The 17,638-nt window shown below is 39.7% G+C and overlaps 1 protein-coding gene across 1 annotated transcript in view; it reads left to right on the top strand.

The window, feature by feature from the left end:
• Positions 1–17,638, top strand: part of vps13d (vacuolar protein sorting 13 homolog D) — an 85,514-nt gene that overhangs the window by 39,184 nt on the left and 28,692 nt on the right. Inside the window, exons 32-45 of the mRNA XM_071537379.1 lie at positions 554–687; positions 892–1,047; positions 1,615–1,801; positions 3,055–3,129; positions 4,056–4,256; positions 4,360–4,449; positions 5,787–5,927; positions 7,455–7,583; positions 8,946–9,020; positions 14,457–14,562; positions 14,784–14,936; positions 16,514–16,649; positions 16,777–16,824; positions 16,975–17,125. Coding sequence (XP_071393480.1) covers positions 554–687; positions 892–1,047; positions 1,615–1,801; positions 3,055–3,129; positions 4,056–4,256; positions 4,360–4,449; positions 5,787–5,927; positions 7,455–7,583; positions 8,946–9,020; positions 14,457–14,562; positions 14,784–14,936; positions 16,514–16,649; positions 16,777–16,824; positions 16,975–17,125 — 1,782 coding nt within the window. The remainder of the gene's footprint in view (positions 1–553; positions 688–891; positions 1,048–1,614; positions 1,802–3,054; positions 3,130–4,055; positions 4,257–4,359; positions 4,450–5,786; positions 5,928–7,454; positions 7,584–8,945; positions 9,021–14,456; positions 14,563–14,783; positions 14,937–16,513; positions 16,650–16,776; positions 16,825–16,974; positions 17,126–17,638) is intronic.

A 17,638-nucleotide genomic window follows, 5' to 3' on the forward strand; every position in this document is an offset into this window, starting at 1 on the left:
CGTACGTACGTCCCATTCTCGTGAACGCGATATCTCAGGAACGCCTTGAGGGAATTTCTTCAGATTTGGCACAAACGTCCACTTGGACTCAAGGATGAAGTGATTAGAATTTGGTGGTTCAAGGTCAAAGGTCAAGGTCACTGTGACCCCACAAAAGACGTTTTTGGCCATAACTTAAGAATTCATACGCTAATTATGACAAAATTTCACACAAATGTCTAGGAATAAAGGTATAGGATAAAATGATGAAGTGATGACATTTTATATCCAAAAGTTCAAAGGTCAACTTCACTGTGACATCATAATGTTTTGCTTACCACTGTAGCTGAGAAAACGATCTTGGGTCATTCTACAAAAACGGTGGAAGTGCTGTCACTTAGTTTTGCAGACACCAAAATCCTTTCAGTTGACCTAATAATCACATTAATTATATATGTTCAATAAATAAAGACTGTCCTTGCAATGATAAAACAAAGTTTATTGGCGGAGGCATACAACCGCGAGGCGGTTATTTCTAGTTTTCTAATGTTAAATGTTGTTGTTTGGTCTTCAGGCACAGAGTTTGTGGTGGTGGAGGACTCGTCCTGTCTGGATACCAATGCTATCATTCTGAAGGGCACCACAGTTCTCACCTACAAACCCCGTCTGCTAGACAGACCCTTCTCTGGCAGCCTCGCTGGAATAGAGGTGACATCTCTCTCTCACCATCATAGCACTATTTATTATGCTACAACTACTGCTAATACTACTAATACTGATACCACTGCTACTAATAATACAGCAAATACCCCCAAAAATAAAATAAAAGTTGAATCCATCCTTATTTCATGACCTGCACATTTGAATTATTCGATCAGTGCAGATTTTCTGAAGTACCTTTGCCTCTTCCAGGTGTTCTCCTGTCGGCTGGGCAGCGAGCAGGAGACCGCGCTGTCCATCATCGACCCGGTCAACGTTCAGGTGGAGCTGTGCGGGAGCCCGACGTACCAGAGCAGCTCGGGCCTACTGGACGCCTTCAACATGGAGGACTTCCCACCACTGCTGGAGGTCAGAGGTTATGGCTCAATCCAGCTGCGATAAGCTGAACCTGTAGCAGTCGCTGTGGGAGACTGGGTCATTGCAGCAGCGAAAGATCAGCACAAATGGAAAATATTGGATATATACAACAACTAATTATAACAAAACAAACATGTTACAGATGATGCAACAGATAGAGCATATTAAAGCTAAAGGTCAGCGGCTTTTTCATGCCAATACTGAACTTCTATTGATTTGAAAATATTGTCTCTGTGTTCAAATGTATGAGGCAAATTTCAATCTCAGTCATTTACACAAACACAAGATATTTTGTCAAGACTTTAGAAACCTTTTCAAGTCATCAAAGTACAAGTCAAAGTCAAGTCCCAAGTCAGCAGTATTGTCTTCATGCATTAAGTCAAGTTTCAAGCCATTCAAACTGTGACTCGAATCCCCACCTCTGGTTTTTACATGTATCTCTTGGCTAGTGCATCTTTCTCAGTCTACCATCTTTGTTATCTTAGACATTTTAGCTTTGTGAGTGTTCCTCGATTAGAGGAAGCCAGGTCCTCAAGTGTGCCTGTGGTTCCTTGACAGATCCAGTTCCCTGCACTCGACATTCGTCTCTCCTACAATGACATTCAGCTTTTCCTGGCCATCGCCAAGTCCATCCCTACTGCCGGCGCTCCGCTGCCCAGCAGCTCTGCCAGCACTTCTACAGCCAGCACCGAGCCGCCTGCTACACCGAAAGACATCTTCAGGCACAAGACTGAGGCTCTGATAGGTATGTATAGTCTACCTCACCTAGTCCGTTTCTGTATCAGGGAACAGAGCGATATGCATCATTGCATAGCTATTCCATTGCAGTCAGCAGGGTTAGACTGATATTGGGTTGCCTATAGATCAGACCAATATTGGGCTTTTATTAAAAATTGAATATCGCCAAGTAATTGTTGTCTGCCTCTGATATAATGGATATGATGCAGTTTGTTTGATTACACTTTTTTTTATCAATACTACACTGCCATTAAAACCCTTACAATACAATTTCATTAGATTCTGCATAATTATGCATGACTCTGTACAACTTTGTCCTCCCCTACAAGAATAAAATTCATGGGAAAGACTGAATACTTGCAAGTTTTTGCAATTTTTTGGCACAAAATAGTTTCAGTCCAAATATTGGCCATAACATATATATAATATAGGCCAATATACTGGCCTTTAAAAAACGACCAAACCCTGGAAACCCTTTTTAAAATTATTTTTAAATGTAATTTTACTTGGTAGTGAGTTAGAGTTGGTCAGTTTTTAAGCGACTCACTTATTAATCTATGTGTTGGGTTTGGGCAACAATGTTCATCGACTTCCATTTCCATCCTTTCGATCACTTATATCTGTGGCAGTTATCTCTACTGATCAGTAGATGGTGCTATCTCTGTATCATTTAGCATAAAATTCGGGTAGCTTTCCAAATTTTCACTGTTGTGTGTTTAGTGCTTGCTATTGTTGTTGGTCGCTTGGCTGACATACCTGTCATATGTCGCAGCAAGCATTTCATCTCAGGTTAGATAGTACATACTATGGACATTATTATTACAGTTGTCAACTCTGACTCATCTTCCTTGACTAGGTTTTAACATGGAGCTAAACACAGGTCTGTGTCAAAAGAAATAAAAAATGTACCATATAATTTGTGGCAGACGTGAAGATTAATGATTAACAATGATTACTAATCTCTACTAATGTCAGTGTCCATGATTCATTGACATTTTATTGTTGTCGCTGCTGTTGTCGGCATGATTGATTGATTGATTGATCTCTCTCGGATGATCAGGCGTCAGGGTTCCTTATGTGAAAAAGCTACTTGACAAGCTTTTCTGAATACAGGGATAGTTTTAATAGTAGCCTTAGCTAAACAGGACCTGGACACATCGGAATCTTTTACAAAATAGAGAACAAACGATATGTTTGTATGACTATGCGGGGCATGCAATCAAAGGTCCCATTTATGAGGGGTATGCTTTGTATCCACAGAGGGCCAGCTGACCTGCTTACAGGACCTTGGCTTCAGGAAAGAGGACTGCAAGAGAGCTCTGCTGCACTGTAAAGGTGAGTCAAGCCTTGAAACACGACTGTCCACAGGTTACCACTACCACTTTCAGTTTACAAGTGCCTACTATTTGGATATGTATATTCTGATATGTTGAAATGTGATTGCCTTACATTTTTGGGGGTTTTGGGTGAACAATTAAGGCTTGATGATGAAGATAACATGAAACTTTAATGATTCCAATGGGGAAATTGGGTCGCTGCAGCAGTAAATCGATTGTTGAATATCTTTGCGTCTTCTAAATTATCTTTAGCCCATGACTGTATTACAGTCGGAAGTCAATAAACATTCTGTTGTGTATAATCTAGAACAGTGGTTCTCAACGTGGGGTCCGGGGACCACCACGGCTCCTTGAGGGCTTCCCAGGGGGTCCCCAGCAAATTGATGAATCGTTAAATTTAATTATTTCATTTACAAGAACAATTATAGAATGTAGGAGACTGACTATTTTGATCATAGTTTCTCTGTTATCTCTCTACCTGCAATACAGATGGTCATGGAGTTCTGGAGAAAATCATATCTAACAATGAAAATATTCTCAGATTTGGGTCCGAGGGACAAAATCGCATCAAATGGGGGTCCGTGGCCCTAATGTGGACTAAATTAGGGGTCCTTGATATGAAAAAGGTTGAGAACCACTGATCTAGGAGATAATGAGGTGAATATTGGACTGGATTTTTGGGTGAACTATCCCCTTAAGACAGTCCTCGATATTTCCCTGTTCTGAATCTATTCAAAAATCATTTTACTATTTTGGTTGGTTTGGGTTAGTGTCATCAATAGGTTCTCCTTATCGCCCCTTTAGAAAGAAATATTGAAATTCTCTGATCTCATGTTTAGAGTGAATATCGGCCGATTTTGATGGCAGAAACGCGTGTGTGTGTGTGTGTGTGTGTGTGTGTGTGTGTGTGTGTGTGTCCACCAGGCCAGCTAGACCAGGCCGCCACATGGCTGCTGGAGAATGCCGAAACCATGGCGGGCCATCCCAGAGCCAGGGCCGACTCGGACTCCGGCAGCCACTCGGCACCTCTGTCCGGGGTGGAGGTCAAGGCCGAGAGCGTCTGCATCTGCTTCATCGACGACTGTCTGGACTGTGACATCCCATTGGCCGAGCTCACCTTCTCCAGTGAGTCTGAGATTCAGTTAGCCTAGAACTGTGTTATACAACAAATGACTTGGTAATGATGTTGGTCTGATTTCCCCTTAAAACAAACTGTTTCCTGTGGCAGGGCTGTATGTGCTGCAGCGTATTGGTTCCACCCAGGAGGGCAACGCCAGCTTTACTCTGTCTGGAGACTACTACAACCGAGAGTTGTCAGGTAATGACATTTACTTGCAGCAGCTACAGCAATGGATCCTAGGCGCCACCTACTGTTGAAAGCTTATGAACGTTCCCATTCAAGACCCCAAATGGCAAAAATGTTCATAATGTAGCCTGTCCCAGTAGGATTTAATCGTAATACTAAAAGAAAGGGTAGTTTCTATCGTTAAAGTGAAATCTCCAGTTCGACAGTTCTACTTTTCGACACATACATGAAGGAGATTTGTGGAATTTCCTGCAAAGATAGTTAGATTTTAGATTAGAAATAAAAAAATAAAAAATAAGCATCAGTTCATTCATTCATTGGCAAGAACGCAAAAATAAAGCAAATAGAAAGCAAATAGAAAGCAAATAGAAAGCACATATTCTGTGTGTTATATCTACCATATTACTCTGTAAAAACTACATATGTATTGAAATTCCATGGCGTGGGGAGTATTTTGTTTTTTCAGAAACGGAGTATGAACCGGGAAGTGAATTTGGAAAGCCAGAAATCTCAGCGCCTGGCCAAGGAATCAGTGAAATTTGGGTATTGATCAACAACCCTATCAACCCCGTAGACATACAGTATGATGGTTATTTTGAGTTAAAAAAAAAAAAAAAATTGCTAATTACCCCTTTAATTTCAGTCTTAAAGGTCCCATATGGTGTAAAACAGGATTTCCCTTGCCTCTTTGATTATAAAGGCGTTGGATGGTCTATCTAAACATGGTGAAAGTATCAAAACGCACAGTCAGCAACTAAATCCACACAATCCAGAAAACCAAGCCTCTAAACGAGCCGTTTGGACTTGTGTAACTTTGTGGCGTCACAAAGGTTTACCCATTATGATTTTTGTAAGAAATAATAGACTAACAAAGTGTTTTTTTCAAAGCGGTTGAGCGGTTGTCATTGTTTATTACCGGAGAGTTTTCCCTACCTGTAGCTGCCTGTAGCTGCGGTGTCTCACATTTCACTCTTGAAACGGTCAATCACAACAGAGGGGCATTAATATTAATGAGCCTTAAAGACACAGCGACAGAAACAGCCTGTTCTTGGTAAGGCTCAGAGAGATGCTGGAAAATGAACGTGGAAAAATGGATTGAGAGTGTTTTTGGTTCATGACACCACACACACAGCTTTGAATGGACCTCAAGACACAAAAAAAAACACTGGAAAGTGGAGAATATGGACCTTTAAATTTGATTTTCTGAAACCCACAGATACCCTAGGTTCAGTACTCTCTTTCTCACAGTTACACCCCTCACCCTTATCCCATCTCATCCACTGGTGTGTCTCAGTAGAAATCATTGCTTTCTGTGTGTGTGTGTGTGTGTGTGTGTGTGTGTGTACCAGGCTGGGAGCCCTTCATCGAGCCCTGGCCTTGTTTCCTGACATGGCAACAGCAGGCCGCCGGCCGCCTCCACCCTCCACGTCTCAAGATGGGAATCCGCGCCAAGCAGAGACTGGACATCAACATCACTTCTGTCCTGTTGGGTAAGTCACAGAGCCTTTCCACCTGTATCGATTATGTACAGTACTGTGCAAATGTCAGAGACCACTCTGTCATTTACTTAATTTCCAGTCAAAACGGCCATTAAGTTTTTTCTTTTTCAGCGTCAGAAAAAAATGCATTACTACTGTAATGCATACATACTGTATATTTAACATAAAATTGCATGAAAGCCTCCTCAGCTAAATATAATATCACATCTTTCAATATTTACTGTGTCCACCTTTTGCCTTTAATACAGCTTCCATTCTTTTCGGGGGACTTTTTCAGATCTGGAGCAAGAGTGGAGCTTAATGTTTTTCCTATGTTTTCCTCTATTTTTATATCGAAGCTGCCGATAAGATAGGGCTGGGCAATATATCAATATTATATCGAAATCGTGATATGAGACAAGATATGGTCTTAGATTTTGGATATCGTAATATGGTGATATGGCATAAGTGTTGTCTTTTCCTGGTTTTAAAGGCTGCATTACAGTAAAGTGATGTCATTTTCTGAACTTACCAGACTGTTCTAGCTGTTCTATTATTTGCCTTTACCCACTTAGTCATTATATCCACATTACTGATGATTATTTATCAAAAAACTCATTGTGTAAATATTTTGTGAAAGCAAACCAATAGTCATCCCTACAATATTGTTGCAATATCGATATCGAGGTATTTGGTCAAAAATATTGTGATATTTGATTTTGTCTATATCGACCAGCCCTACGATAAGATATTTTGCGCAAAGTTTCGAAATCTTTCCATTGTGCCATTTTCAAGCCAAACAATTACAAGTATCAAGTGTTTCCCCCCGAATTTTAGACACTAAAACTCTCCATTGACTAAGGACATTCTTCTTCTTAGGGTTTGCAGCTCTTTAAGGCAGGGCGACCCACCCCATTATATCCAACTGAAGGGGCAACATTACTGCCTTTAATTCATAAAGAATTGAATTACAAAAAAATATTATTGAAGAATTGAATTAAGGCTGGGTATTGGCAAGGATACATATTGCGATACATTGCAGTACGCTACATAATTTACTGAAAATGTAAACATGGAGCTGAAAATACAACTTTCTGTGTACCACCTGGGTAGTCTAATATGTACATCACATTATATTGATAACTCAGCGGACAAATTGAGTCAAAACTATTTAATTCAAAGGAATTTGAGGGAAATTTAAGGACATTTTAAATCTGTTTTATTTTTTTTAATGTATCGATACGAGGGGCTGGAAAATCGACACAGTATCATGGAAAAAAATATTGCAATACTCAGCTGTATCGATTTTTTTGCACAGCCCTAAACTTGAATGAATGCTCAAAGAAAATAATGTTTCATTCATATCTACAGGCTTTTTACATAGCTGTGGCCTGGCAGAAACCTCCATCATATCGGATATCGACACTGACTGCTGATATCCAATAGTTCATAAAAAAGAAAACTTGCTTTCTGTGTATTGAAGTTCAAACCGTTTTAAACTCCGGTGTGTTTAAATGTCTCTTGATCTGCTGCTTCCAGAACAGTACAACACCACCAAAAGCTCCTGGCTGGCTGACTACTGTAAGGAGGAGGAACAAACTCCACAAGCATCGCCCTCCATGCCCTGGATGGGCTCCTCGGTCGACCCGCCCACCGTCTTCGGGCAGAGTGAGTTCCAGCTATGCAACACACACCAGCACACACACTCTCCACTGGGTAGTGAAGCGCTTTTTCACAACACATATCCTGTCAAAATATGATTTAAAATGTACCGCAGGGCACATATGACACATATACCTGAATCAGCGTTAATGTAAATTCAAAAGCTAGTAAAATTTGCCTTGTGACTGTTAGAAACTTTTAGGCTTTGATGAATAAGGCCTCTGGTATCCTATATGTCTCTGTGGTAGCTGAATTTGCTATCATTTCTAACTAACGTGCTAATGTGTCAGCGCAATCTGGATGACATTTCTAGATTTATAAATTTATTAGGTTAGTGTTACAGTTAGTATGACTACATTTGAAAAAAATCCCTAATAATAAACAGCATGGAGGAATTTTTTGTCCAGAAGCCACAGTGTATCCCAAAATTTACCGTCATCTCTCACACTTTACCGGCCGACTAAGCTTTTATGGTTTTTATGGCTGGTAGAGGTTTGATAGGACAACCTTCTCATGCCAAGAGTTAGACATTGTTTGAATTTCGAAGAAAATGCACTTCTTGAATTGACCAAATAGAAAGTGGATTGAACCCAGTTCTGCCCCACATCATCTCTGCAGCTTATTTGTGACTACCTTGGTAGTCCAGCAACCATGTGTTCACACTGTGAGCAACTCGGTTGATAGGTCACTCTATGCTGACTTCTTAGCTGTTTTGCCTTTCATAACATTACATTGTTTTTCTGAGTTAACATAGCTAGCAAGCACTAATTAGGTAGCATAATTTCAAACAGAAAACTCTCAATTCAAATTACTTAATCGACCCCAACATTGGATGCAACCATTCTCCAAGCATCAATTTTGAGATGTTAAATCCTCTAGTCTTTGAAATATAACTTGTGGAGAACTGGGAAGCTTTGAATGCCTGTGATCAACCTCTTGTCCATGTTCCACTTTTGCTCATGAAACAAAATATCAGTAAACAAAGTATCAGCAGGGAAATAAGCAAGCCCGGAAATCTGCTGTTGACAGCAGATGACCGCAAAATGTTAAGCCATGCCAAAGTTTTTCTCAGCCAAGGAGCTTGTTGACCTTCCACACATCTGCTGAGCTTCCCTGGTCGCTCAGCTTTATAGGAAATGAATGCACTTCCAGTGGCGTGTTGATCATGTTGCTTGCAGTGTGAACACAAATTAATAGGGGGGCGAAACATCAGTTACACTATCTATAAAGGTGTTTTTTTGCATCGGTCTGCTGATTGCCAACATAGTGTAACATAGAGTACAGATACCAGGATGTTGACCCTATAACCCTCTTGTGTGCTCCCTCTGCATGTGTATCTGTTCTGTAACTGTGTCTCTCTGCTGTCAGGTGCTCCTCTTGCCTACCTTAGAACTAGGAGCACAGCCAGCTTGACATGCCTTGAGCAGCAGATTCACTCCAGAGGTACAGTCCAGAGTTCAGTCACCCAGACAGGTCTCCTCCGGCAGCAGAGCCAATATCAAATCCTTCATTCATTCCTGATGAATTATTCCCCCAAGAGTGCTTATACAGGTGGCAATTTTGGGGGGGGGCAATGTAGATCGGCAGCATACCTAGCAAGAGGCAATACAATGAGACCCAGTCAAAAATCTATTCAAATGTTTTCCTGGCAGCAAAATCTTCATGTGTGATCAAAGCAGAGGTTTGACCAAGTCAACTTTGCTTGAGTCCCAAGTCAGTCTCAAGTCTTGAGGGACAAGTCTCAAGTCAAGTCCCAAGTCTAAATGTAGATTACCAAGTCAAGTCCAAGTCAAGTCCAAGTCAAGTCCAAGTCAAGTCCAAGTCATTAATGTCAAGTCTCAAGTCTAAATGTAGAACAGCAAGTCAAGTCAGAACAAATCAAGAGTCCAGTGTCAATTTAATATCTTAAAGAAAACGAAATATCTACGGCTTTTCAATGCAATATGGTTTTAATAGGATAAAAACTTGGTAAGAGCATCATGAGTTTGATTTCTATAATCAGTTTCAACTTCAATAAATTCAATCATTCCATACAAATTCAGAAAACAGAATTTAAATTCAGTCGTCTGCTGGAACAAATCTCATCACTTTCATTCTAAGTCATTTACACAAACACAAGATCTCAAGTCAAGACTTTAGAAACCTTTTCAAGTCATCAAAGTACAAGTCAGAGTCAAGTCTCAAGTCACCAGAACCCAAGTCAAGTCTCAAGTCTTCTCTTCATGCATCAAGTCAAGTGTCAAGCAATTCAAATTGTGATTCGAGTCTGACTCGAGTACAAGTCATGTGACTTGAGTCCCCACCTCTAGATCAAAGCATTAGATTTCAACAATATTGGTTTTTAAAGGCTGAGATCAGTACCCATATTTTTGGATTGGAGCTGCTGATAGCCAATATTTTCTGCCAATATTCAATATCTTTAAATCTGACCATGTGCATTACTGACTTTATAATAAAGGTAGTAATTATAACTTTTATATTTTTAGAGTACATTTCTAAGACAAAGTTGACAGAGCACTTCACAATCAAGACAAACAACAGGCACAGAAACAAAGTTACACAGACACAGCCATCTGATTGGAGAATAAAGACCCTTGTTAGGGTAAGGGGTAGTGTTGAGAGATTAGTATTTTTTGGGTTTGGTTCGGTTTCGATTAATTTATTCTGTGTCTGTGAATTTATAAGGAAATTACATTATTGCCCTCAGAAGAAGATGGTAGTGCTGCCCTGACCTAGATGTGTTGAATAGCTGTGTTCAAACTACATATTTAAGCAAATCGAAACAACTGAAAACTGAATTAAAAATGATTTAGCTGAAGTTGGTCAGTTTTCTTTAGCCGAAAAGTAGCCAAAATTTTGATTAATCTCTCAGCACTAGGAAGGGGTGATGGGGTGGGGTGTCATACCACCAAACCAGTATAGTGGAACAATAGTGGAATAGGGAATAAAACATAGACAATGTTATGAGGCAACAGAGATAGGCAGTAACGTCTTTAGGAGAGATAGCGGAGAAACTGTTGCCTATGTTCACTTACTGAAAATGTTGTCAAAGCAGCAAGGGTTCATAAACCTTTTGAATTCAGGACCTGAAATTAGTCAATTTAGACCCAGATTCACTAAATGTTTGCGCATGGAAGAGTGTGCTATATCATCAAAATGACCAAATTAGAAAGCCATGCTATTCGCTAACCATTCACATTGGGCCTCATTCACAGAACGCTTCTTAAATTTTTGTTCTTAATAAACACTAAATAAATGCTTAGACTGTAGGCTACATATGTGCGCATCAATTGCACCTATGATGTTTGGCAGGCCAACAATAGCATGGAAATCTCTTTTATTTGAGTCTGTTCTACTGCAGAATATGGGACTGGTATATTATGGTCCTCAGGCTGCTCCAGTAACGGCAAATTATGTGCCATTGTTGGGGTTGGCTGCGCGCTCGTTGGTCTTTATATCATAATCGATCACTTTGGTCAATCAGCTAAATGTGTTTCCAATTGAATAGAATTGCCTATGAATTTGTTCAAATAGGCATAGCTTTGTTAATATGCTTATTAGGGCTGAAAAATTAATCAAAATTTTATCGAAATCACAATATGGGCTACTGCAATTTTCAAATCGCAGGAGGCGCAATATTTGTTAAAGGCGAAATGTGTGTCAAAATGAAATGAAATTAAATGAACCATTTTAAATGAAATATTGTCATGCTGCAGAGATGTCCTGGCCTACACATCATATTCTACAGACTTAAGAAAACATCGTTGTTTGGTACAGATCCCCGCAAAAATGACATCATTCATATCATTTTGATACGTTTTTCAATGAAAATGAGAATAATGATGTAAAAATTATCATTCCCTCTAATATCGCAAATCATATCACAATTGCAATATCAGTCAAAATAACCCCAATTAGATATATTTCAAAATCGTTCAGCCCTAATGCTTATTATCAGTAAGCACATTTTGTTGTCAATATGAGGCCTGTAATGTTTTCACCCTGAGCCATCTGTCTGTTAGCAGGATAAGGCCAAAATTTATGAACGGATTTACGTGAAACTTTGTGGAAAGTTTGGTCATGGGGCGAGGAAGAACTGATTAACTTTTCACACCACAGGGGGCTTCTCATAAAAAGGCATTTAACGTCCGAGCGGATATACATAACACCGTCAAACATTGTGTGCCTATCAGCAGACAGAAGAACAGGCAAGCTCTCCATTATTGGACCAATCAAACAACATGGAGGCACCGGAGAGCTCATTTCCAGTTTAGACATAACCACCCAGCCAATCTTTCCAAAACTTGGTCCAGTGGTAGAAGGGCAGCCCTAATGGCCACTGAACAGATATAGAGCTGAATGGCCATGTGGTGCTGAGATAATCGGCTAAAATGCTTAAAAGTGGCTAGAATTTGAACAGGCATATCTCATGTCCTATTTCAGGTCCAGTCAGGAAAATAAAAAGTGCATCTCCTGATGTGAAACAAGTCAGTAATGTGGAATAGAAAAAATGATTAAGTTTTGGCGGAGGTATGCACTTTAGTGAGTGCCATCTAGTTACTTAAAGTGACTTTGCATAAATAATTAAACTTTCTGAGTAGAAACTTCTTTTGATCGTATCAAAATGCAATTCAGGTAAGAAAAAAAATTCTGAATGCCAAAATGTTCTTGGTAACGTAAGTACACTTTAAGATGAAATCTGATCGTACTCATGTTTTGTGAATGAGCCCCAATGAGCGGAAAGCTCCCTAATAGCGCTGGTCAGAAATTCCTCTTTGCATCTGTCATGGTCAAATATATGTAAATTGTATTATGTTGTTCACATAATATTTATTTGTAGGTGAGGTGATGCAAATTGAGATTGCAGTCAATTCACCAACACTTTGCAACACCAACTCCCCCAGATCATTGTAGCATATATACAATCCTTTGAAAGGTGGCGTTAAGACTTTGTGCATAGAGTTTGCCTGTTCAGAATGGAGAAGTGGGGAGCAAATAAGGCAAATACTCCAATTATGAAGAGGCTTTAGGGTGTAAGGGTGCCAGTCTAGGTGGATTAGTGTCAAACCTGCAGCATGCAGTTTATTCTTGCAATTGCTGATGAAGAGGGCTATTTGCTTGCACAGTGCTCATTTTAAGGGCTTGCTTGCACCACAGCTTGATTTTCAAAAATCACTGTGAATGAATAGAAAGATGAATAGGTGACAACTCTGCGCTCTTAACTTAAGCAACAGCGGTGCAAAAAAAATGCACAGATTTCCCTTGCAACACAGCCTCAGTGAATCTGGACCTTGGTTTTGAATGAGATCCTGGCTCATAAAAACAGACGCTTGTAGTTTTGGGACCCAACCGCAACAGGCCTGCCACCCATTTGGACCCTGACCCATAGTTTAAGAAATGCTGCTGTGAAGAATTCTTAAAACTGGAATGTAAAGGAATTGAAGGCAATACAGCAGGAGTCCTGTCTGGTGCTTGGGGCTACAGTTTGTTTAAATCTGCTGCACAACTGAATGATGTTGTAGACTACAAGTCAAATGTTCTCCCATAATAATCAGCTCCCGAAAAATGTTTTGGTGACACCAAAACTAAGATAACGTAATTCTACCTCACTGGAACGTGATTTTGTTGGATTAAATGTTCAGTTGTGTTGCAGGTTTAACTGCCAATGACTGTAGTATTTAAAAGGTTATTAAGATAAGATAAGACAGTACTTCAATGTCTGTTTGCACAGAGATTTGTTCTGCATTTCATGCTCCAACAATCAGTTAAAACAACCTCATCCCACATGGACAAACAACATAGACATCTGAAGTTTTGTTAGATTTCAAGCTAGTGCTAGCATTTCCCGCCTTTTCCTCTTTTTCAAGTTCTGTTTCAAAAGACCTGTTTGAGTTTCTTTTCTGTTTTGTCTTATCGAAGGCAAACGTGTCATAAGAGCATGGTTCACCATTGTCATTTGTTTCCACTACATGGCCACTTGCCTTGGTGTGTGAGTCTAAAATTCACTTGTAATAAAACTCAGCTAATTCAACTGATGAGCATATCATTATGGCACAATAGTTATGTTTTGACTGTTGTGCATTGTGCAGCATTTGATATTGTGCGTAGTGTTTTATTACGGTTTGATTTAATCAGTTAATTTTAGATTCCCATGGAATATAAAGGAATGCACATACTTTTTGTTGAGTTTACTGTCTTTATGTCCAGTATTTTTGTGCTATAATATATTTGGAATGATGCAAAACAAATGTTTGCTATCCACTAAACTTCTACTGTGTGCTAAAGGGTTAGCATAGCCAAATAAATTAATACTGGACACACAGAGGTAAAACTGCTACCAGTCTTTCTTTGCAGAATGGTAAGGAGTTCATATGGTATGGTAAGGAGGTAAAAAGTTCATATGCCAAAAAGTCATTGCATTCCTTTAATAATACCAGAATGCATAACATTTGTGTGTTTCGTTCAATAGCATTTGAAATACTATGTCAATGGTATATTATTTGGACATGACAATACATTCTGTTTTTATCTCCAAATTGCCATTTGTTTTTATATACATGTAATTCATAGTTGACTCCATATGTATTGATGGCTGCACATTGGTATAGAACATGCTAAGTGAGCCTTGGACCAAGCAAACCCAAAGACAAATGAATGAAAATTCACAAACATGCATTAGCAGTTTTCTCAATTCCAGAAAAGTTGCCTTTTTGGAAATACAGTTTTTTCAGGTCGCTCATGTCATGTTGGCTTGCATGTCTTGCAATCCAAGGAAAAAGCAAGCACATCACTGTTTACAGTTTGTAATCAACATTGCAAGTCATGAATTCTTGGATTTGATTTTTTCTTTTTTATGACTTTGACCATTTTCATTTCCAGCAGATGTCAAGCTGTCCAAGAGGAGGCAGCCCTTCGTGCCATACGCCCTGCGCAACCACACAGGATGTACCATGTGGTTTGCCACTCTGACTACCACCCCCACAAGGTAAGTGTACCCATCGCCATTTCTGCTGGTACCTGGAGATATCATGCATCGTTTTTTGTTGCTGTTGTTTTGAGGAATTTGCATCAATTCAAATTTACATTTAAGTTCAATGTAGTGAAGCGCTCCCCTGTTGACAGACCAAACAGCGCTTTCAGTGTGGAAATTTATGTCAGATGAGTGTCTAAACGCCACAGTCCCATGTAATGCCATGTCCCCCGCAGGGTGGCGCTGTCCCATAGCAGCAGTGCTGACTCCATCTCGGACGTCCACGGTACAGGAACAGACGACACTCACAACATCAGTCAGTGGAGGGAGGTGCTGCCTGGGGAGGAAATACCCTTTGAGTTTGAGGCCCGGGAGAAACTTCGCCACAGGTACAGCTTTGCTGCACATTAAAATGTCTGCTTTATTTTCTGGGTCCACAATTTCCTCATAATGTCCTAGAAAGGAACTGTTAATTTTGTAGGAAGTTTCCAGGAAAGAACCATGAAATGATGTAGTAGTTATACAGAAAATGTAAGCAGTCTGGTGGAGTCGATAAAATACTGTACATTTCTAAAAGTTTGCTGGAAAGAACTGCAACTATAAACTATTTATTGGAAAAAATAATAGGAAGAGGTCAATTATCAGAAGCTATTATTTATATATTATTCATTATATAATATAGTTATTTGTTGAATTCTTAATTTTAGTTAATTTCTAGTTTTCTATGTAACTACTACATAATTTCATGGTTCTGTCTTGGAAACAACAGAAGAAATTGCTTACCAACTACCATTGAACTTCTCTATTATCCCTGTAATTAGTACATAATGGTACATTATGGTTCTTTCAGGAAACTTCCTAAGAAAATAACAGTTCCTTTTCTAGGAAATTATTAGGAAATTGCGGACCCGGAAAATAAAGCGTTACCAAATGTCTTCGCTTAAACAGAGTTGCTCACATTCCCATTTTTTTTGCTTCCTAGCACTGGTAGGAAATTCAACTCTATAACTGGTAGTTGATACAACACTCCTTTTTTGTCTTCTCAATGTCAAACACAAATAAATCTTTACTAAAAACATTTTAAAAAATTGTTTTAATTCATTAAAATCAATTTTGATAATGATTTCCTCCAGCAATTTTGATTATTATTATTTATTTTTATTTTTTTACAGTTTTGAGTCCGTTATAATTCATCAAAACATAAACCTTTTACTTAAGATGAAAGAAAGAAAACCAGAATATAACTAAGAATAGAGCGAATGGGGGTTGTATAATCATATGCAACTGACAATTTCAACTCCAGCACATATTACATTCACACAATGTCTTTCGCACACATTTAAGCACGCTCCTTTTCATTGTTTTCTATGGAGCTGCACACTCAGTAGATAGACGCTCTCCTCTGCCAAAGCGTCACGCCTCATGTCCTTTATGAGTGACTGCAAAACAAACATGTAGGAAAAGGTCCCCCTTGCCGTTCACCACAAGGATTATCACAACCTGAATGTAAAGACGATCCTGGCAAATTGAGAGCCTGCCGCGAATGGAGGCTGCACTTAAAATCTGGCAGCTGTAGTGTTAAAGCATCTGCTGGAAAACAACATATATGCAGTTTGTGACAACCAAGTCTTGTATGCACACAGACAAAAATTCCTCCATGACTGATTGAGCCATGTTACACTGTAGTCCATTGAAGGTGTACTGCATCCCGCGAACCAAGGCCCTGTACTGAATGATTGTGGAGTGAATACATGAACCTACATTGTGTTGTCCTCAACAAATAATCACAAGAATTGTTGTTAGTGCTATGCCTTGTGCACACAAGGTGGAACGTAATGCAAGACTGTAAGCCTCAGTTTAAAGTAAAGACTCAGGAGTGTGACTAGTAGGTTTACATGCATGCTGTAAGTTTGCACGTTGTGATTATGCGAGTGACTATTCCATTTCTGCCTCCTTGTCTTTGTAGACACACTCATGAGCTGAAATTGCACCAGCTGCTGGTTCGGGTGGGCGGCTGGGAGCCAGTGAAGCCGGTCTCCGTAGACAAAGTTGGCGTTTTCTTCCGTTACGCAGCTCCAGACCGGAACAACCCTTCCAACACTGTGAGCTCCTCATGCAGAATGCTAAGAGCAGCAGCCTGCTGTACACGTCAGCCAGATTTGTACTTCTCAGCCAGTTTGCTCTCAGTTTGATTTTAAAAATACATTTTTCTATTTCACCCTTGTGCAGGTTGGCAGTCCTATCAGCAGGACCAACATCATTCACCCACATGTCTATGTAAGTCTGGCAAAGTCTTGTTTCTAGATCAGTGAGCAGTTCAGAAGCATGAAAATAACAATTTGGAACTAGAGTGGTTGACCCTTTCCACTGTGTGCCTCGAAGAATATATGCCACAAGTCATGATCATGTTTCATTTGGGCCCCTCAGTTCTCTGCTCTGCCCCCGGTGAGAGTGGTCTTTTCAATCACCATGGAGGGCAGCGCCAGGAAGGTCATCACCGTCCGCTCGGCCCTCATGGTCAAGAACCGGCTGGAGGTTCCTATGGAGGTCAGGCTGGACAGCCCCTCCGCTCCAGACAGTAAGATAGATCTCCATTTTATTTTATTTATTTATTTATTTAAAAGGATCTCCATTAGCTGATGCCCATGGCACCAGTTAGTCTTCCTGGGGTCCGAATCCAGTACATCATATTCATCATATACATAAACAACATCACATTTGTGTTACATTATGATCATCACATGTGCACCTCTAATTGTGTTACATTAAGAAAGTGGTCATTCAAATTTTCTCAAACATTAATTCCGATGTACATTCATTTCTGGCTCTGCTTACCCAGTGAGTAGAAGGTGGGGTAAGGACGAATTCGTCTCAGAATGAGTGAATGAATTAGTCTCATGAATTAGTCTCATGAATTCGTCTCATGAATTCGTCTCAGAATTAGTCTCAGAATTAGTCTCATGAATTAGTCTCATGAATTAGTCTCAGAATTAGTCTCAGAATTAGTCTCATGAATTAGTCTCAGGAGCCATCACCAGGGAACAAGAACAAGACACTATACATGACCAACACTGGACTATTGATCAACTGC

The sequence above is a fragment of the Centroberyx affinis genome, unplaced genomic scaffold (assembly GCF_046629955.1).
Source record: "Centroberyx affinis isolate AG114_WGS23_722 - 3 ecotype Tasmania unplaced genomic scaffold, CSIRO-AGI_Caff_v1 ptg003027l_1, whole genome shotgun sequence".
Classification (NCBI taxonomy): Eukaryota; Metazoa; Chordata; class Actinopteri; order Beryciformes; family Berycidae; genus Centroberyx; species Centroberyx affinis.